The 22744-nt window shown below is 40.1% G+C and overlaps 1 protein-coding gene across 1 annotated transcript in view; it reads left to right on the top strand.

Annotated features, from left to right (window-relative positions):
- The window catches only part of LOC101859400 (EH domain-binding protein 1), a gene marked incomplete at its 3' end in the record, with an annotated part of 36971 nt that overhangs the window by 10824 nt on the left and 3403 nt on the right, over positions 1-22744 (top strand). The window contains 11 exon segments of the mRNA XM_035969390.1: positions 1238-1298; positions 1824-1984; positions 2578-2626; positions 3527-3713; positions 4595-5112; positions 5485-5526; positions 6468-6557; positions 7157-7286; positions 13848-13976; positions 14905-14972; positions 17394-17411. Of these exon segments, the coding sequence (XP_035825283.1) occupies positions 1238-1298; positions 1824-1984; positions 2578-2626; positions 3527-3713; positions 4595-5112; positions 5485-5526; positions 6468-6557; positions 7157-7286; positions 13848-13976; positions 14905-14972; positions 17394-17411 (1453 nt within the window).

The following is a 22744-nucleotide window of genomic DNA, read 5'->3' as shown; positions in this document are numbered from 1 at the left end:
TCTATTGTGTGTAGAGAAGGAGAAGGAGAAGTAAGTGACCCTTGATTTATTATGTGTGGAGGAGGAGAAGGGAGTGACTTTTTATTATGTGTAGAGGAGGAGAAGGGAGTGACTTTTTATTATGTGTAGAGGAGGAGAAGGAGAAGTAAGTGACCCTTTATTATGTGTAGGGGAGAAGAAGGGAGTGGTCCTTTATTATGTGTAGAGGAGGAGAAGGAGAAGTAAGCGACCCTTGATTTGTTATGTGTAGAGAAGGCAAAGGAAGTGGCCCTTGATTTTTTTTTTTTAAAGAGGACAGTAATCCATCCACTAGATATAATTGGGAGACAGATTTCTCCGCCCCCCCATCAGCCTCAGCAGTGTCCGTCCCGCTTACCAGTGGGCACAAGGCTGGAGAAAAAGTCGGGGACAGGTACTACACTTTGACCTTGCCAAAAGGCCGAGAAGCGATGGCCTTTGATTTATTATTTGTACAGAAGAAGGGAGTGGCCCTTTGTCTATTATTTGTAAAGATGAAGAAGGAGAAGTGAGTAGCCCTTGATTTATTATTTGTAGAGGAGGAGAAGGAAATGGGCCTTGATTTATTATTTGTAGAGGAGGAGAAGGGAGTGACACTTATTTATTTGTAGAGGAGGACAAGCGAGTAGCCCTTTATCTATTATTTGTAGAGAAAGAGAAGGAGAAAGGAGTGGCCCTTTATTGTGTGTAGAGGAGGAGAAGAGAGTGGCCCTTGATTTTTTTGTAAAGGAGAAGGAGAAGTGAGCGTACCATGATTTTTTTATCTGTAGAGGAGGAGAAGGGAGTGGCCCTTGATTTGTTAGTTGTAGACGTTTATTTATTACTTGTAGAGTAGGAAAGGGGAGTGACCCTTTATTATTATTTATGGAGAAGATGCGAGTGGCTTATTTATTAGTGGAAGGAGAGATGGGGAAGTGACCCTTTGTTTATTTGTGGAGGAGGAAGAGTGAGAGACACTTGATTTATTTGTTTTTTTCTGTATCATCCTTTTGAATGTTCATTTCTTAAATTTTTGTCTTGTGTTTTTTAAGCCTTTCACTTGTTGCTGCCTTACTCTCTTTGCCAAGTCATTCATCAATGCTGCAGTTCTCCTCTGTTGTGCCTTTCAATGTTTTAGATATTGTATCTTCACTGGCTGACTTATGGTCGCTACATTTTAATGAACAAAATAGTTTATTTTACATGTTCTTTTTTTTTTCCTTCTCTTTTTACCATTCAGGCCTCAAGGCGGTGAACAAGTGTCTGATACTCCTGGCTCCAAGTCCATAAATTCTAGTCAGGTATGTTCTACATAACCAGCACAGAGCAATTTTAGTTATGTGAGACAGGCATCCATGGTGTGGTGGTTAGGCGCTTTGTTGTCACATGCAGAAGACCTGAGTTTGATTCCCGTGAGTGGAGAATTTATGTCAAGTAGCTTGGTCTTTCTGCTGGGGTGTACTCCTCACATGATGGATTGGCCCTAACAGGGAAGGTTGAAGCCTGCTTCCTAAATGATCTAAATTGTGTGAATGGGGGCCTAAAAACACCTACCTACATAAGTCAGTCGAACAAGGTTTTCCTACTCATGTTCACTGTCTGGATGTATTAAGCTTGCTAACTCAGTTCTTTTAAAAAAAAAATCGTCCTAGATTTATTAATGCAAACAGCAACTTCATACCATCGCGGTGCTCAGATGTGGGTTTGTTTCATTTACTTAGTTTTCTCAGTAGTACTAACATTGTCTTATATTTTTCTCGATACGTGCTAGCCATTTTTAAAGTGGTTCTTCTGTGCCCACAACTGTATTTGATGACCCCCCACAGGTCACGTCCCCGTCCCCCAACAATCCGTTTGAGGAGCTCCTGGAGTGGTGTCGTCAGGTGTCCAAGGGTTACCGCGGGGTCAAGATCACCAACCTGACAACTTCCTGGCGGAACGGACTCGCCTTCTGTGCCATCGTACACCACTTTCGTCCTGATCTGATGTAAGTCATGTGTGTCCGGAGATGCTGTGCCTAGAGATACAGTGGAGCACACTCATCGGGAACAGGCACACAGACAAACATGCACATACAGACCTCTACTCATCCCGATTTAATCAGGATGTCCCGATTTTTTTCCCCCAAATCTTGAGCCTCAGGATTTAGATTGCGTGTGTCCCGATTTTTTTTCCTAGTAGTTGTGCCGAATTTTTCTTAAAAAAAACTAACTCTGCATTCATATATTTATGGACACCTCTGGACAATTTTCAAGTCAGCTTGGCAGTCACCCTGGTGAATATTTGTTGATATAGATTTTTTTCCCTTTGAGATCCTGATTTTTAGATTTCATAGAGTGGCAGGTCTGTACAAAGAAAAACCTGTAGATAGCAAACAGATTTTCACGTCCTGGATTTTTTGTTATACATATATATATATACTCTTTCATTTGAAATACTTACATTGCGAATTTCGTATGCAAATTCTTTAACTGAGTGAGATAAATAGCTTTGTGTTGTCTTTTGTATAACAGTCGAGGACACATTGTGAATGTTTCTTGAATTTTTTGACTAAGCAATTTTTTTCTTTTTTTCTTTCAGAAATTACCAGAAGCTCAATCCTCATGATATCAAGGGAAATAATAAAATGGTTTGTATTTTTTTCTCTTTGTTAGGATTTTACTGACACGTTACTTCTTTATACAGTGGAGTACACCAAAACCAAAAATGGGTTATCTGAAAACAGCGACGAATAGAAAGAAAAGACAATTCCCAATTTTTTCTTTGCTATTTGAGCAACCTCTCTACAAGGAAAAGCCAGCTAAACCAAAGAGAATCTGGTGGTCCCGCAGATTTAATTTTAAGCAGACTCTACTATAATTCTTTGTCAAACTGTTGTACCTTTTTGTTCTACAGTTGTCTTTCTTAACTTTGGGAAGAAGAAGCTGGTACAAGATCTCGTTTTCAGAAAAAGTTTTCATGTTTATTGTACGTTTTACAGAATCTGTTAGTGTTTGATCAGAAAAAAAGCTTAGTGTTACTCGATGTGCACTATTTTTTGTAGCGGAACGTTAGTAATTAGTAACGTTCCACTTTGTCTTTGCTGTTGTGCATTATTGATTTATGTTCAGTATTTGATGGAATATCTTGAATCATGTGTTGGATTATGGCGGCCATTGATGTGGAGGTGTCTTGCAAGGATAAGGCAACATTGTTCATTTTGTTTATTTTTAGTTATGTTCAAAAATAAAAATTAACAAATCAGTGCACATCGGAGTGACTTTGGTTATTTATTATCATTGTTTCAAGTCGTATTTTCCTCTGCTTTTTTTTTTCTATATGCCCTACTTTATATTTTTCATATTTGCTTAAAAAAATATTTTACATATTAATCGCAGGTTTTACACAATCTGTTGGCCTTTTCTAAGAGAACAAGCCCATAGTTTTAAGCTTTATATTCCCCTGGGCTTTTTTTGTTTGTATGTTGTGCTTTTTTACCTCTTGAATTACTCGTTTCTGAATAATCAGCATTTTTAATGTTGTGCTGTAGGCCTTTGACGCAGCAGCCAAACTGGGCATCCCCAAAGTGATTGAGCCGTCGGACATGGTCCTGCTGGCGGTGCCGGACAAGCTGTGCGTGATGACCTACCTGCACCAGCTCCGCTCCTACTTCACCGGGCAGACCCTGGAGGTGCAGCAGATTGGTCCCAGCGCCAGCGAGAGCACGTACACACTAGGTGAGTGAGTGGTGGTTCATACATGCTGGCTGAGTGGCACTACACGCTAGGTGAGTGAGTGGCAAGTGCATGCTGGATGATTTAGTGGCCCGTATATGCGGGGTGAGTGAGTGGCACAAGTGTCACTTATGGGCTGGGTGAGTGAGTGGCATGTGCATGCTGGATGAGTGACTGGCGTGTTTGTACACACTGGGTGAGTGAGTGGCACACACAGGGGCACATAGAGGCTAGGTGAGTGGTACATATACGCTAGGTGAGTGAGTGGCACACACAGGGGCACATAGAGGCTAGGTGAGTGGTACATATACGCTAGGTGAGTGAGTGGCACACACAGGGGCACATAGAGGCTAGGTGAGTGAGTGGCACACACAGGGGCACATAGAGGCTAGGTGAGTGAGTGGCACACACAGGGGCACATAGAGGCTAGGTGAGTGGTACATATACGCTAGGTGAGTGAGTGGCACACACAGGGGCACATAGAGGCTAGGTGAGTGGTACATTTACGCTAGGTGAGTGAGTGGCATGTAGAAGGGCACATATATGCTAGGTGAGTGGGATGTACTCGCTGGGCGAGTGGCTCATATGCATAAACACATGAAGACTCCATTGGAAAAAACAGATAAGTCACATGTTAGAAAAGTGAGGAAAAAAAAGGAAATCCAAAGAATTCAAAATTCTCTATATCAAAGTCGCTATAGCATTTCTTATAACTTACATTGTACAGAACCTAGCTGGGTTATGCTGGGATTATTAGCAGAGAAGAAAGTTAAAAAAATAAGAAGAATGCAACAAGGGAAGAAGCTAATTTAAATTTTTAAAAAAGATTGTGACTTAACTGGTTTTTCTATTGGAGTCTTCACACGTGTTGGAACATTTTTCAGGTGAGCACGATGAGGAGGATGAGCAGAGGATATCGGAGGAGATGTACGGCCACAAGGATGGGGTGAGGAAGTCCTCCACGTCCTCGTCCCTCTCCTCCAGGCTGCGCAAGTCGTCCTCCGGCAGCCCCACGGAGGACCGTAGCCCCAGCTCCAGCCGACAGACCAGCCCGCCTGCCCCGGACCTCAACACGTCCGGCAAGAAGTCGCGAGCGCCGTCGGTTCCCAAATCGCCCGTCCCGTCCTCCAGTGGAGGGGTCAACGCCTCCGGGGATGACGTCTCTTCACCGCAGGGGGCGCCCTCGCCCGACGACGCTAGGGTTGCGTCGGGCAGGAAGTCAGGGGAGGTGACTTCTGAGAACAACGGTCCTGTCGTGTCAGGCTCTGGAGCCTCGGTGCCTCCTATCGGGGCCGGCGGACACTATGTGAAGAAGAAGACACGACGCGCTCCCAGCCCGCCCAAACAATCGGAGAAACGGTCGCTGAATCCGTTTGGGTCAGATGAAGAGGAGGGAGACGAGGTAAGAAAAGTATAGATTTATTCTTTTGTGTTGAAAAGTCCATTTGTCTGAGATGTCCGGTATTTTATGGAATTGATTTATAAGTGCTACTACAATGAGCCTTCAGTCTTCATTATCTCATATGAAGAACAAATCTCTTGCTTAAATGATGCTGCAAGCTGCTATTTGAACTTTGGTTGCCAGATACAAGAGATAATTTTTAATTCTATGTCCCCTCTGATGGAAGGCTTAGTCAGCTTAAAACAACTCCCTTGACTGGCCTGCAATTTTAAAGATTTCAAAATTTTGGGCTTAGTACATCAGAACAGCTGGCAGACAATATCCGCAATACCTCTATTGAGTCTCGTCTATGCTTTGCCCACTTGTCCCCAGGTACCCTCGGCAGCTACTGCGCCCCCTGCTGTGTCTCAAGAGGTACCGAATCTTTGCACAACCTTCTTTTTTTTGTCCTGTTCTAATAATAATAATAATAATTATGATAATGGGAATTTTTATAGCGCCTTATCCCTAGAAGGCTCTAAACACTGTATGTGGGTGGTGGGTGGGTGCTCTGATTTTGGCTCGCTCCTATTGAACATCTATTGTCCTTATCTCCCCTCATTGTTTGTGTTTGTTACTCTCTTATAACACTTCTAATCTTCGGCACTTATACGACCATGTTTTCTTGCAAGTTCTGTAAAACTCTTACTAAAACACTGTACAATGCAGAATCATCACTCAATATTAAGTGACAAAGCAAAAGACAGGAAAATGTAATTGTAAATTTTCTTTTCTTGTCTCCCTCTAATGTGGGTTGTTGGGAGACACCTCTAGGAGGCTGCTTCCTTTCTTTCTGCCTCTTGTTTTTGTCAGTCTTATCCTTTCCCAGTATTAAAATAATCGTTGCCGTGGCGATGTGTGTCTTTGTTCTCAAACATTTTCCTCTTAGCTTTCTCTTTAGAGCTGTTGACTCTGTTCTCAAGTCAGTACAATCTTTTGTTTGAACTTAGTCTTGTCAAGTGCTACTTTTTTTGTAAGTCTGTAACTAAAGTAGTATGAGGGCGGCAGACCACAGTGATTACAGAAAATTGCTGAATGTTTCTCGGTTAGTGCCAAGGAAGATTCCTTTTCTCATTAGAGGGCAAAAGATGTGATCTAGGCATTTATCATGATTAACTAAATTTGTAATTAGCAGTTTAGTAAGCTTTCTTTCTGTTCTGTGCTGCTTCTTTTTTTCCCCTCTGTTGTCTCAGTCTGTCTGTCTCAACTTTGTCCTGCACTAAGGGACAATTATTGTGTTGGTGTGCATCTCTTTACTGTAACCCAAACTGGCAAAGAGCTCGTCTCTCTCCCCCCCCCCCCCCCCCCCCCCACAGACGACGCACAGCGAGCTGAAGGAACGGGCCAGGAAGTTGTTGGAGAAGGCCAAGAAGGAAGTGGCAGACGGCGGCCAGGAAGAGCTGCCTGTGAGTGTTGCTGGGAACTCGGGGATCTTTTTTCCACTCCTGTGATTTTATTTATTATTTCATTTTTCTGTCCCTCCCATCTTCTCCTTCTGTCTTTTATCTTCCTGTCTTTCTTCTTTTGTTCCCCTGAGATGGCATTTTTCTGCCCAAAAGCAGCCTGCTCTAATGACCATCTGACCAAGACAGTTGCCATTACAAATGGCCACTCCTCACTTCCCCCCCCATTGCATTTTTACCATATAATGACACTGTTCAGGACATCCACCTAAGTCTTGGACAATTTTGACTCTATTTAAATGCAGGATTTTTATCTCTATTTTTTGAGTGTCTGTGCTTGTGTTTACCATCTTTTTGTTTTATCCAGTGTTCCAATGGATCCAAGGTTTCCGTGCCAGTCTGTCTCGAAAGTGCAAAATGTTTTGGTAGCATGGTGTTAAAAACTTTTGGAATACATGACATGTTAAAAAGATGGGCTGCCTCAGATTCTGAGAGTTGATAAACTTATATCGGATTTTGTAAAAACTAGTTTGCTATCTTTAATGTCTACATTTGAAAAGATATTGCAGGTTCTACTATTGTAAGTTCTGTTTATTTCTCAGGAGAATGAGAAGCAAAAACGCCTCCGAGAACAAGCGAAGAAATTGATTGCCGAAACTCGAGCTAACGAAAAGCTGCCCGAACATCCGGTGGTGCGGCAGATCAGCGGAGGCTCGACCACCAAACCTGCAGGTCAGTGGTGTGTGGGCGTGGCGTTAACTCACGGGTGTTGAGACAACCAGGCTCAATCAGTGGCTGTTTTGTCGTGCCGTCACCCCGTGTGGTGATTTTGTTTTTTGAAAGAGTGTTTTTGTGTTTTTGAGTGGCGTGACTTTTTTGGTCCTCACGCTTGCTGTTTTTTTGCTTTATTCTTAGAATTGCTTTATATCTGTGTGGTTTTATTATTTTTTTTTGGATGGATATAGATATTGTCATAATTTCATTGTGCTTTTGTGGTATTAATGAGTATGAGGATAATTTCTACAAGAAAGTATGTGGTAACATTTTGTTGATTGAACTAAATAATTCTTTTCATAAGCGATTTCATTGAGAAGGTCTTTAGTGCAATGTTGATTTGCAGGAAGTGAAAACAAGTTCCCTACTCTACATTCCAACAATTTTCTCAGTGAAACAATGAAGTTGTAAAGATGAGTGTTTATCATATGTTTGATGAAGTAGATACTTTAAAAAAATTTGTCGTCTCTTTGCTCTTTCTGCTCTTCAATTACCCCCCACTGTCTTTTCTTTTGCAAGCTATTGAGCATTAAACTTCCTTGAATCACACACCATGTAAATGTTTGCGGTTTTGCTTTTTGTTTTTTTAGCATCACGCTTTTAATAAGCATTTTCCTGGAAGAGAATAAGCGCATCTCCCGTAAAATGTCAATTAATTTGTTTTTTTAAAGCTATTTTTATAGCTATGATTACCTCCAGCGTTGAATGTTGTTTTTCAGTTCATCGACGTTGTTCAGTATTTATTTGTAAAGTGCTGTGGTGGCATTTTGTGGTGTAGAATGCTTGTTGTGGCTTTATCTTAGCGTGTTTTGATATAAAAGAGACTTGTTATGCTGTTGTTTGGAACACCTGGGCTGCGAGCACTTAACCCTAGTCACTGACTCAATGTTCTGCTCTTTGACACTGTTGTTTGTGGCATGGCAGTTTCACTGAAAACTTTGAGGATTGGCCAAAAGTTGAGAAGTATAAGAGGTATGTGCTTTTTTATTGCTTTTTTTTGGTTGTTGTTGGAAATTCCACTTGTGATCATTGGCTGCACTCTCTATAATACTCACTGCCTTTTGCTTTATTTATTTATTTTTTGTTTGTTTGTTCCGTGCTTAACCACCAACCCCTTTGCCCCTGATTGCCTCCCCCTTTTGTCTGTGTCTGCTGCCTTACTGCTGGATATTTCATTGTGCGACCTTGACCTTGTGTAGATTTTGTGGAAAATGAAGATCTTTGGAGGAAGTGGTTTATTTTCATTTGTAAATTTAAAAAAAAAAAAAAAAAATTTTTGGGATCACAGGTTTTGTAAAATTCGAGCCTCATTTACAAAATGTTTTTCCATTTTAAAATACTTTTAGTTTGTTACAGTTTTATGCTCAGTGACATTCAGATTTCCACATCCGACACTCAAAAATACAGAAAGAAAGATTGGTTGAGAACTCTTTTTTTGTGTGGTTTGTGTACAATGATTTGTACCCACCGTTTTATTTGTGGGAGAGTGAGGAGGCTTGAAAAGTGAACAACACAATATTTTGATTCTTATGCAGATCTTCCTGATTTTTGGATGGCCCAGAATATCAAGAGTCTTAAGACTTCCCAGTGCACCAATTTATTTCTGTTTTGCTTCAGCTTTTGTTTTATTTTTTTAAGTTTTAGTGTCTAGGAATTAATTAAAAAAACATCATATCATTATCCTTTTCTCTATGTCAAATTAATGTTATTACAAAAATTGTATATGAAATCTGGACTAAGTGCTTACTGAGACAAGTTGCATTGTATCGTGTTAGAAGAACAAAACTGCGTACTGTATGTCAAGCAATTTATTTGTGAGGGAAGGAACAGAAGATTGTACGAGGATGTGGCAGCTTATGAAGGGCTGTTGTCTTTTTCTGGGAGTTTGAGTTTCTAACAGTGGGTTGTGTGAAGGAAATGTATATGAATACAAGTTTCCCAAATTGGGTTTTGTGTAAAATATGAATTTGAAATAGGGGTTTCCGACAATGTAGGAAATGTAAACAGTTCAGCATCATATTTCCTTCATTTTCCAAGTAATTAGTGGGTTGAAGACTGCCTCTTAAATGAACTAAATTGTTTTGAGAGGGGTGCAAGAACTTACAATTAACAAAAACATAAAAAGCGTATCTGGTGACGTGTAGAGAAACATGTGTTTTTCCTCATGGAGATGCTGTTAGAATTGTGGGTGGTTGGAGGACGCCACTGGTAGGTCCTACTTCTTTTCGTATCCTCTGTGGTACCTGTCTGTCTTGCTTTTTCCTAAGACTAAATGACTGCTACTGTTATTATATCAAAATGCTTTTCCTTACGCAGACAAACAAACAGACAGACAAACAAACAAAAGCTTTCAGGCTTAGTGCTTTGGTGGTGGAGGAGAGGAGGTGAATTTGGCTTTGCTTTTTGAGGAGGCTTCTGACCTAGGTAGTTCAATATGAAAACGAGCAAAGTGTTCACTTTTTTCACAGGGACTTTTGTTTTTTTGGCTGGTGAATCTGTGAATGTACCTTCAGGATGGATTTCTTTTGTCACTGTCTCTCTGTCTTGCCTACTATTTTATCTCTTTCTCTCTCTCTCTCTCTCTCTCTGTCTCTCTCTCTCTCTCTCTCTCTCTCTCTCTCTCTCTCTCTCCCTCTCCCTCTCCCTCTCCCTCTCCCTCTCCCTCCCTCCCTCGTCTCTCTCTATCACGTCATGTTTCAAATTCTTTCATTCTCTCTTCCTCTTTTCCTTTATTCTTTTCTTTTTTCTCTTTTTCTTTTCTTCTCTTCTACCATACTCTCTCTCCCTCCCTCTCTTTCTTATCTTCTCTCTATCATCTTCCTTGCTACCGCTTTTCTTCCTTTGAGATGGCCTTATTCTACCTAAAAGTGACCCAACTTTATGTCCAGTTTGATTTTTAGTTTACTAACCGCTCCTGGCTTGGTTATCTTGGAACTGTTCATACTTTTGCTTGTTGTTGTACGAGGTATCTGTTGAGTTGCTGTCCTATGATATATATTTTTGTTTTGGTGAAGTTTCCAAGGTTATACTGGGTGCCCATTGCTGATGGGGTCGGCTCGGGTCGGGTCGGGGCCGATCGCCCGACTCATCGCTTGAAAACGAAAGCGCTTCAACGTTTCTTTTTGGGGCGACGAGTCGGGCGATATTGTCTTGTGCCACGAGAGCCGCTTTACGCCCTCAATCTGGCTAGCGTACCGCCCCGACCGAAACCAACCCCCAATGGGTACCCGTTTTAAAATGGCCGTCTAGTGGTCAGAGTTCTGAAGTCGTCCTATCTTCTGCTTGTTACTGTTGGACTTTTCTGTGTCAATAGAATTACTCTATGCAAACCGACCACTGATTTATTGCTGTTGTGGTTTTTAGTTCTTCAACTTCAAGGAATTGTGGTGCAACGGGTGGAAATGAAGCTTTTAAATGCTGAAAAATGTGGCAAACTCTTTTTGACCAGAACTGGTCTCATCAGCCATAACAGAAACCACAGGTTATCATAATCATTGTTTCTTCTATTTCGCTTAATTTTTAAGTTATATTCTCCTCTTGCGATGCATTGGCCATTGTCAGACTTAAGAGTAAAGGGTTTTAGCTTTAGATGCATTCTCAACATGTGAGGGTCACATACTTAGTGCTTGTGTTCTTGTGCAGTCATAGCATCATAGTGTATTGGTTTTTATGAAAAGTTGATGTAAAAACAGTGATATTAGGGACCAATGATTTAGAAGGCGTAGAATAAAAATGATTAGGTGAGGAAGAAACTTAGGAAGAAAAAAATGTCATCTTGTTTTCGATTTTTGTGGGTGAATGGTGTATTTTTAAAGAGTTTTAAAATTTAAATGTAATTTTTTTTTTCTGAGAAAAGATTTTTTGTTTGATGTCTTTTTTTTTCTGAAAATACTTTTTCTGGAGACCGATGGTGAAATATCTGGTCTGGGATTTCCATTCTTGTTGAAGGTGTATTTTCTTGCATGGAGACTAATGAGGAACTGAATGTGAAACTTTGACCTGTTGCCTGGCTTTCATATTTCTAATCCTGTCTTTGCGAGCTGAGAGCATGATTTGTGGCTACTAATTGCGTTGGTTTATGTGAAGTGTTATAATATTCTTTTATGAACCAGGTTTTATTCATATGTGTTACGACGTGGTGGAATCAGGCGCTCGTCAAATTTTGGGTATATTGAGTTATTGGTACCATTATTTAAAAAGCTTGTTCATTTGTCTTGGTTGTGGTTAAAAATTTCCCATCTTTCTTTGAATAGAAGACGGGATATTTGCAATTGAAGGAGGTGGGGGTCACCTATTTTCAGAGATAAAAATAGTGAGAAAATGGCCGCCAAAGATTAGTTATTTCCTTAGTTTAAGAGTCCGTGGTAACTGAAAATTTACATTTTTGTGTGCCTTTAATCAACGTTTTTCAGAAAAATCCACACAAAAATTAGTTCTTTAATGGGCATGAAAGGTGTTGAGCCTGAAAACGAAAATTCGATAAAAATAAATAAACATGCAAAAAAATGCCAGTGTCTTCTCTTTGATTATTTTGACGAGCACCTGATTTGACCACGCTGCCTCACATAATTGTATGTACCAGGTTTTATTAGTATGATTGCCACCTAATGTATATGCATTTCCTATTGGTTATTAATGACTTGACTGGTAGGTATGCTGATATGTATCTAATTCTGTACCCTTTTATTCCTAACTAATGTGTGTATTGTGGGAGGGGGGGGGGAGGTGGTGAGGGAGAGAGAGAGAGAGAGAGAGAGAGAGAGAGAGAGAGAGAGAGAGAGAGAGAGAGAGAGAGAGAGAGAGGGAGGGAGGGAGGGAGGGAGGGAGGGAGAGGGAGAGGGAGGGAGAGGGAGAGGGAGAGGGAGGGAGGGAGGGAGGGAGGGGGGTTGAGTTGGATGGAGGGAGTGTTTACTTGGGTTTTTTTTTAGTTGTTCGCATCTTTGTCAGTAGAAACCTTCCCAATTTTGTGCCACAGAGCTGTCTGTGTGTGCGTGTGTTGTATGTGTTGTAAGTGCGGACTGACCTTCCCCTTTGACATACTGTGCTACCCCTGACCCCATACCCCATGACCCCTGACCCATGACCCCATTTTTGCTTTCTTCCTGTGTGCCTATGTGATACTTTTATTGATGTTACTCGCTAGTTCCCACATCCTGTGCCTTTGTGACAACTCAGTAGCTAGGAGCAGGGTAGAAAATGTGGCTCTATTGTGACTGTTCCGACTCCATAGAGCATTTCCATTACTTTTTAAAATTCCCAATGACATAATGTCCTAGTGCCGACCCTGTTTATATGACAACACAGTCACTAGGAGCAGAGTAAAAAATGGAGCTCGAGATCTATAGACGGTTCAGATTCAACAGAACATTTATTTTACTTATTTATTCCCTTCGACATATTGTGCTAGCACTGACCCTGTTAATGTGACAACATTGTCTTTAGGAGCAGGGTAGAAAATGTGGCTCTATTGTGACTGTTCGGACTCAATAGAGCATTTCCTTTTCTTAAACATTCCCTTTGACAAAATGTGCTAGCGCTCCTGTGGGGCTGATCTTGACAGGAGGCATTTATTATTTAAGCAGCGCATCTCCAAAATGAATTCTCATGTTTTTGGAAGTTTAAATATCCACATTTTTGCAAGCAGTTGCTACTAATCAGGTACATCATGCTTTAGCAAATTATAGCTTTGTAATGTTTTCTCCTACTGGGTGAACCGGTGGGCTGTGAATTGATTTTTGTAGATTTCTTGCTGATAAACAGTGGAGTTTGCTTAACCTCTTCAAGACACCGGGTCAGTTCGTGCTGCACCAGGCACAGTTTTGGATCCTTAGGGACATAGAGTAGCGCTAGTCTAGATTTAGGGGTTAAACTGAAATCTGTGGGGCCGCCAGATTTTTTTCGGTTAAGCTGGACTTTCGATTTAGAGAGGCTGCTCAGACATAAGAAATAAGCAATTGGGGATTTTATTTCCTATAAATTTATTACCGTTTTCTGATTAATTAATTGTCTTCAGTTTAAGTGGACTCCAGTGTGTATTAGAATGATCTTTGTATGTGCAATGTAGTCTTTTAGCCTCAGCTCTTTTGTCTTAATGGATGGTCAGAATTACTGAACGGACACTTGTAGTTTTTCTTTTCTTTTTTTTTGGAAAGGCTTAGGGTCAAGAAGGGGTTAGAGGAGGGGGGGAGAGAGATGTGAGTGAGAAAGAGAGAGATAAAGAAAGAGAGGCAAACAGAGAGATTTTGAGAGAGAGAGATTGAGAAAGAGAGATGAGAGGAGAGGGATTGAGAGAGAAGCAGAGATGGAAAGAGAGATTTAAAGAGAGATTGAGAGAGAGAGATTTTGAGAGAGAGAGATTGAGAGAGAGAGAGATTGAGAGAGATAGAGATTGAAAGAAAGAGTCTGAAAGAGAGGTAGAGATGAGAGGAGAGAGATTTAGAGAGAAAGAACGAATGAGAGAGTGAGTGAGTGAGAGATAAAAAGAAAGAGATTTGAGTAGTTTTCTCCTTCTCCCGTCAGACTTCCAGTCTGCGGTTCAGAGCCCGGGCAAACCCGGGGAGCAGCCTCAGCTGAAGAAACTGTCGCTGGTCACGCCCAAGTTGTCCAGCCTACCCGGCATGAACAAAGACAAAGGGTCCGGGGAAGAAGGTGAGTTCTGGAGCTTTTGGTGTTTGGTCATAAAGTGAGCCAGCTAAATGTGTACATTCTTCTTCTTCTCCTCTTCCTCCTCTACTCAGTTGTATCACACTGGAAGAGTCGGTCGGTTGGTAGGTGCTCTGGTGTGGTTTGCTCCTTTTTTTCGATTAAACATATGTTGTTTTGATCTCTCCTTCTTTTTGGGTTGTGGGTGGTTGGCGGGTGCTCTGGTGTGCTTCTTCTTTCCAAACAAATGACTATCCTCTTAATCTCCCCTCCTTTTTTGCATTTGTTACTCTCTTGTAACACCTATAATCTTCAGCACTTGTATTACCTTATTGTGTAGCAAGTGCCGTAAAACTCTTACAAACGCAAAAACACTTGAAGACCAGCATCTATCATGTGCTGGGTCGTACAGCTTAGGGGGCTTGTCATTTTGCCCAAAAGCCAGCCATGTTCGCGGGTCAAATCTCTTAAAACCAGTTTAGTTTTTGGTAAATATCCGGGATTTGTAAATATGGGATGTTCTCAGCTCCCTAATTTTGCTTGTAATTTTTTGTTGTCTCCTTTCTTACATTTGATGTAAATGTTTCTTTTAAACTTTTTTTTGGCAAATTGTTCAACTGTTCTACCCAGAAAGCAAAATTTCTTAGGAGAGAGAAACAACTGTTTCATTCTTTTAACAAGTGTATCTTTATCATTTATTTCCTTTTCTTTTTTTCATCATTTAAAATTTGAAATTTGGCAAAATATTTCTTGAGGACATGCAACCTAGTTCACAGATTAATCACACTGCAATTATAGATTAAAAAAAACAAAAACAAAATTGGGGCCTATGTGCAATTGACCAGCTTGCAGGCAATTTTTTTTAAAGAGGCCAAAAAACTTGTGACATTTTGGTGGAATCTCTGATTGTCCTGTGTGTTGTTTTGTGTGCCAGGCGGTCTGGGCAGTGACGGAGAGGAGAATGAAGACCTGGAGCTGGAGCTTCACCTGACGCCCGACGAGGTAAGACGTGTGTGTGGATACAAGCTGACCGTAGTGGTCACTAATTGTTGGTGTGATGTGGACAGTGTACTTCTTGTCTGTCGTGATGAATGTCTGTCACGTTAATTGATCATGATCTAAATAACCTTTCAGAAGGGTTATGTTTTTGTTTTTTTTAGTTGTTTTTTTATTTGTTTATTTTCGTATGTGTTTATACAGACAAAGTCCTAGAACAGGGGTGTGCAACAGATGGCACACGGGCCACAACCCAGCCTGACTGGCCAGTCTGTGTGGCCTGCACTAAACGTTTTTTATATTTATAACTCAGTTCCCTAGTTGCCATTAGATTATGATTAGATTATACACTTTACTTTTACTCTGACTGGCCCTTATTTTGTTTTAATGTTTGAAAGTGGCCTGCTGATGGAAAATGTTGGACGCCCCTGCCCTAAAATATTAAGAAAGTAACAGATTATTTTCTTAAATTTAAAGTTGAAATACTGTTAGAGTTTGGAGTGAGGACATTGTCAGGGGTTAGATTACTATTAGATAAGACGCTGATCCATAAATGGTTGAAAAATTAAATGGAAAGTAGCTAAAACAGAACCAATGGGAAATAGGTTGTGGTAATGTTGAACTGAAAAATGTATGGCAAAACTTTTAATTATGAAACATTTTATCATTCTATCTTAGTGCTTGCCAACCTGGGTTGTGTCATTCACAAGTGGGTGATATGGTAATTTTGGTGGGTGGTGGGGATCACTGGAGTAGTAACAAGCATTTTTTAATACCCCTCTTGGAAATACATGTCGGTGGATGGTACAAGAACTTTAGCCTCTTAAAGGTGGCAAAAATGGGCAGTGACTTAAAAAAGGTTGACAAGCACTGCTTTTTCTACTTGTGGTGTCTGTTTTGGTTGCTCTAGTAAAGTTTTGTTTTCTGAAATAGTTGGTTTTATGTCTTTGGTGTTTTATTTTGGTGTTTGTTTTTCATGAGGCTGTTTAATGTGAATTTTTATTGGAGTGGTTTGTGTCAGGCTTTGTGTTCTCACTGAGGAGGCTTTGTTGAAGTCGGTCGTTTTGTCGTGTTGTTGTTGTTGTTGTTGTTGTTGAAGTGGGTCGTTTTGTCATGGTGTTGTTGTTGTTGTTGTTGGTGCTGTTGTTGAAGTTGGTCGTTTTGTCGTGTTGTTGTTGTTGTTGTTGTTGTTGTTGGTGGTGTTGTTGAAGTTGGTCATTTTGTCGTGTTGTTGTTGTTGTTGTTGCTGTTGTTGTTGTTGAATTTGGTTGTTTTGTCGTTGTGTTGTGTGTTGTTGTTGTTAATTCAGTACCCTCTAAGCAGGTGCCCTTTGGACCAGGGCCATGTTAACAAGGTGGAGGTCTTTTGACAGTCCGTAAAACCTCTACTAAAGCAAACAAACGAACAATCTTTTGACGTTTGTTCTCTCCTGCAATCTAGGGTATTGTCTGTTGATTGTTGTCCTGTGTAATTCCTTGAAAGTGTGAAGAGTAGAGGACGTTTTTGTCTGTTCTCCGTTGCCAAGTAGATCTAGTCCCGCTGATCACATTTTTGCTTTCACTTCTTGGATTCTCATCGTGGATGACATCGCTAAAATTATCTTGGCAGTCTTGGATTAGCTTTGTTGATGTCATCTTGTGAATTATTCTTACTGATTTCCCTTCATATTTGTGCTTATTTTGTGCATTTCTGAAGTGGACATAGATCCTTAAATTTATTTTTACCTGTTGGCTGTTAATTTAACTTCTAAGGTCATTTGTTGGTTAGGGTGATAATGTTTGATGCTCCCCACAGGACTGTGTAGTGATTCTGAGGGTTTGATGAAAAATGTTCTCAGGAAAACTGTTCAAATGAGTTTGTGGTGAAAAACCAAAATATTGTGGGTGTGCACTTTTTATTTTGTTTTTCTCTCTTTTAAAGCAGCTAATTTTTAGATGTGTAGTAATTTCTTTTTTTTATTCAAAGGAAGTAGTAGTTGCTCTCAGGTACTTCATAAGCTTTGACTTTGTCACCAGAAAAGTTGTTCAGCCTCGAGTTTGAAAACGTTTGATGTTTTCTGCATCGACCACTTAGCTAAAATTAACCACAAAGCTCCTTTAATATCTAACTATAGACTTAAAGGTTATAATGTTCTCTCCTCATCAGCACCCTACTTTGGGTAAATCATAAAGTTCTTCTTATATCAGAATGTCAATTCAAAGGAAAAGTTGATGTTGACTGCAGTTTTTCAAAAATGTCTGTCATTCTTTAAATAAGCAACATACCATGGAATTGGAAATGATCATTATTTTTTGTACAAGTAAATGTTTTAGACAAGTGGACAGAGCAGGTTTGACCGTAGCTAAATTTATTGTGGGAGTATAGACTTATAGAAATAAGCATTGTTCTTGCCACAGTGTGTGAAAATGTCTGACGTTTTCTCCTCAGCTGCGAGAGTTGGAACTGGTAATGACGCTACGACAACTTCTGTTTTTTCATGATGCTCGCTCACTATTGTTCATGACCTACCTGTGTTCTCCTCATCATAACCCCTGTGCTGTGTGGATTGCCACATCCTCTCCTCCGTACCATCCATCTCTCTATCTCTCCGAGTGTTGTGTGTGTGCATTGTACTCCGCTTTCTGACAATTACAACAACCTCAGCAGTTTTCCCCCTACGGCACTTTAGTACGGCCTGCAGTGTGGTTTCCTACATTGTTGCTGCAGTGAAAGATGGATGAACGTCAGTGTACTTGAAACACGCACACACACGCTTGTGCATAAAATACAGACACACACACACGCGCGCTTACACTTACAAGCACACATCAACATGCACTTGCAGACACTCAAAAACACACGCACACACTTTCAAATTTACACACATACACGCTTACACTTACAAGCTCACACTCACAAACACTCACACACACTTTTTAATTCAAAATTTACGCGCACACTAGCTTTCAACAAGGCTATCTATGATGCACCCCTACATTTAACACAAATTTTGACGTCACGAAACATTTTTGAATCAGATCAGCAGACACATATTTCACTCCAAAAAGACAAATTTCTGAACACCTTTGTAAACATGTGTCGTGAGCATGCATTTTCGTTGCATCCTTTTTTATCTCGACACTTCATATCTTTCACTTGACATGTGCAACAAAACAGGACAAATGATACAATAAAATGTTCTCTAATCTTAATATTAATGCTGCCACAGCTGCAAGAATGATTAAAACAGCAGCAGAAGTAGTGTTGGGGGTTCGGGGGTTCGAGCCTCAGGCCCGATGTTGTGTCCTTGGTAAAGCACTTTACACTTAATACAAATTTTCCTCACTTCACCCAGGTAGGAATGGGTACCCAGCCATAGACAGCCAAATATCTTGTCAGTATGTTAGTGTTTTAGGGCCTATAAAAGCTTGCACTGTATGCTTCCTAGGAAGTTGAGATTGTTTCAGAATGCTATCAGGTCTCCGGGGATAAAAATATTATAGCTTATATTTAAGCGCACAGAGCTTGCTGTTGAGTGGGAATATGCGCTGTACAAATGCTATCTATCATTATTATATTTTGTGTTATCTTCATAAACGAAAATTATATTTTGAAAGAATGGTTTTATTTTGTGCAAGGAAACCGCTTCCCTTGTGTGAATTTTTTCTGCTCAAGTACGCTCAACAAAGTATTCTCAGCTCTGTTCTGTATCTGTCTATGAAACTCAAATATAATATATGACATAATGAGTGGGTGGTTGGAGGGTGCTGCTGGTAGGGGCTACTTCTTCACTTTCCTTCTATTGTTTCCGTCCGTCTGTCTGTCTGTCTGTCTGTCTGTCTGTCTGTCTGTCTGTCTGTCTGTCTGTCTGTCTGTCTGTCTTACTTTTTACCTGCACTAAATGACCATTATTGTCTGTCTTACTTTTTACTTGCACTAAATGACCGTTATTGTGTCGATGTGCTTCTCTTTACTCCAACAAACAAACAAATGACACAACATTTGTCTCCTACTTTGGCGCTCTGTGTGTGATGAATGTGCCCACGGGTATGGCTTCTTCTTTCCTATCAAACATCTATCATCCTTTTCTCCCCTTCCTCTTTTTTATGTTTGTTACTCCCTTGTAACACCTCTAATCTTTTGGCACTCATATGACCTTATGCAGTTGCGAGCGCCGTAAAACCCTCTACTAAACGGGTATGGTGGGGTTATAAAACCCCTTCACTGCAAGGCACGACACTTTCTTGGGTTGTTTAGAAGGATTGTAGAGCAGGTTCATGATCATTACAAGCTGCTTTCCAATTATGTCTTTTTCTTTTCTCTTTACCAAGCTAGATATTCAGATAGCAAGTTCTATAACTTTCTCTTCCTTCTTGGATTTTTAAGGTCATCAGCAGTTCATGATGACAAACTTTTACTATTATTATTATAATAATTATTATAATTTTGTTATTATTATTATTATTATTATTATTATTATTATTATTATTATTATTATCATTATTATTATTATCATTATTATTGTTGTTATTATTATTATTATTGTTATTATCATCATCATCATCATCATTATTTTTCTTATTATCATTATTGTTATTACTAAAGAAGATTTGGCATCGAAAGGGTTAATGTGAGGTGCTGAGTGTGTCTGAATGGCCTGGACATTGTGCGGCATGGGTCTGTCTGTTGTCTGTCTGTTGTCTGTCTGTCTGTTGTCTGTCTGTCTGTTGTCTGTGTCTGTTGTCTGTCTGTCTGTCTGTCTGTCTGTCTGTTGTCTGTCTGTTTGTTGTCCGAGTGGCGCTTCTGACTGAGATGCTAACAATAACCCCACGCTGTCTTCACATCTGACACCATGTCTTGTTTAGATGGCTCTGTGCACTGAGCATTGATTAAGAAACTTTAATTTACCAGATTAAAGCAGCGTGACCGTAAAACTCTAACTAGATTAAAACTAAAAAAAGCAACGTGAAAACTGGTCCTTCATTGTAGTTAAGTCTTTATTAGTCATTTGCATATGTGTTAGTTAATATAAAGGTGCTCTGCTGACGAGTAGCTGTCTTTGTTTTACTGGCGTGAATAATAGGTTCAGTAAGTGTAACAGACTGTTGGCATAATATTGTGACCAAAGCTTTGACTGTGAGTGGATAGTGGGTGGAAATTTACCTGTTGTTGTGTTTTTGGCATCATGAGCGGTTTCTGGTACGTTTGTTGGATGTTTTTAATGCTATAAGGACAACTTTGTGGGCTGGGGAGGGTTTCTACTTACATTTTGTTTCTGGTACGTTTGTTGGATGTTTTTAATGCTATAAGGACAACTTTGTGGACTGGGGAGTGTTTCTACTTACATTTTGTTTTTAGCCACGTTTTCTTTTGTTGCGGAATGATTTTTGATTGTTGGTCCATCAGTGGAAAAGCTATCGTGGTATAGTTGATGTTCTTAAGGTTAGTGACAATATCAGGAACCGGCTTATAGTTCCTGTTCCGGGTAACTAGCCTGGATCTTGTGCATTTGGCAGAGGGTGGGGGTGGGGGGGGGGGGGGACGGACATAGTTTAATCAGTACAATATCAGGAAAGCTTTTTTGTTTTTTTAAAAAGATATTCAGTACCAAATATTTTTTATTTACTGAACACAGTTTGCTATACTGCATGGTCTTGTTATGTTATTGTGTGAAGGTAATGTTTTCAGTTTGTGTGGCACGAGGAGTCGCTGTGTTGTAACTTAACAAATGTTTCATGGTAGGGTTGAGATTGTTGTGTGGCATGGTCTTCCTAACACGACAGTGAGAGTCTTGTGTTGTGCTCGGTGCATGAGAGGAGAAAAACTGTTGTCCGTTGATAGCTGAATTGATCGTTTTGTGCAAGCTTTCAGTTAGGTTGGTTAACAGCATAGAGGGCGACATTGGTTGGTCCCACTTCTTGTCTTTCCCTTTGCTGTATCTGTCTGTTCTACTTATAAATGCAGTAAATACAGGTCTCACTTCTTTTCTTTCCCTTTGTTGTATCTGTTTTACTTTCAAATACAGTAAATACAAGTCTCACTTCTTTTCTTTTCCTTTGTTTTTTTCTGTCTCTCTTTCTTATTTTCTTACTTTTTTGTGGGTGGTTGGAGGGTGGTGCTGATAGGTCCTACTTCTTTTCTGTCCCTCTGTTGTGTCTTTCGGGCTGTCTTACATAATAACCATTGTTGTGTTGAATGTGCTTCTTTTCACTCTAATCCTAACGTACTTTCTCTCCAGCATTAATGGACCAGTTATTACGTCAATGTGCCTCTCTTTACTCTGACAAAAACAAAAACCGAACAAACCTAGAAGGGGCCGCAGGAAGATGTTGTGTTGTAGCGTCTGTGTGAGCATCCAGGTGGGCCTTGGCATTGGGGGCTGCCGAAAAACTAACGACACCTTTTGTACAAATTCTTGTTGAGCCTCTGAGAGCAAGATCACAATGTTTTGTTTGATAAAAATTGTAACTCACACTGCCTATTTTACTCGGAGTACTTGTCTAAAATCTAATGTGTGAGCTCACCACATATATATCTCTTCCTATATTTTCTCTACTATTGTACTTTAAAGTTTTTAAGTAGAAGGGGAAAAATGTTTATGAGCTGTATGTAAGATTCTTTTTTGAATCACTTTTACACTCATCTCTCTCTTTCTATGAAGTCTAACGTAAGTTTGCTGTTATTTTTCTGGTAATAATTGTCATTGTCCCACAAGAAATTTATACCAAAAAAATCCATCTGTGAATTTTCAAAGTATATATATGTATCTTATGTAACCTCCCATTTCTGAGGTTTTGGGTGTAGAGAGCTAGGATGTACCTATGTTTCATCTGGATGACATTGTGGTTTATCGATAAGTTAAAAAGTTTCAAAGTTTTTGTTTTGACATTCTGTGCTCATTCAAATTGTAATTATAGAATTTAAAATCTTGCAAACTTATCCATTGTACAATGGTTTCTAGCACTGAAATGTATTTGTTTTCAGAATCTCTACTATTGTTTAGGACCTTTGTGCACTGAAATAGTCGAGCTTCTTGGTGTGGAATTCTTTTATTTCACTTTATGAAATCTAAGATAACTTTCTTGATAATATTATAACTTTCATTGTTTTGATAATCTTATGTTTTCCCAACAACAGTGTTCACACAGTTCATAAGGAGCCCAAAGGGGACTTGTTGTTTTTGTTATGTTGGACACGCAGAGAACAAAATTATCATTTTTAATCCTCAGTTGAATCCATTACATTAAAAATATTTCATGTGAATGCTCTGCCCTCCTTCCCCGCCCCCCTAATCCCATCTGCCCCCAGCTGTCCCCAGCTGTTTCCCCCCCCCCCTCCCCTGTTCCACCTACCCTCCCTCCAGCCCCTGCCTCCCTGTTGTCCATCCTCTGTCTCCTCACACCTACCTTCCCTGCTCAAAATTAAGATATATAACGTATGACCAGAGCCCACCGTAAAATTATATTATCTCTTGTACTTTCATATAGAATATGTCTCATTTCTCATGATTTGCAAAGTTTGTTCCACACCTTTCCCTCTTTTGTTACTCCCCATTCACTCTGTAGGCTCCTTTGTGTTTGTTACTCTCTTGTAGCACCTCTAATCTCTGGCACTTATATGACCTTATTGTGTTGCAAGTGCCGTAAAACTCTTACTAGAACAAACTCTGTAGGCTCCTTCTGTTCAGCAGTGGACAATACACACTTGTTCTGATATTATTGCTCGTTTTTTTCTCTCTTTCTCTCTCTCTCTCTCTCTCTCTCTCTTTCTCTCTCTCTCTCTCTCTCTCTCTCTCTCTC

Source organism: Aplysia californica, unplaced genomic scaffold (genome assembly GCF_000002075.1).
Source record: "Aplysia californica isolate F4 #8 unplaced genomic scaffold, AplCal3.0 scaffold00143, whole genome shotgun sequence".
In the NCBI taxonomy this organism is placed as follows: domain Eukaryota; kingdom Metazoa; phylum Mollusca; class Gastropoda; order Aplysiida; family Aplysiidae; genus Aplysia; species Aplysia californica.
The sequence above is the reverse complement of the archived record's forward strand: the minus strand, read 5'-3'. Positions and strand labels throughout refer to the sequence as shown.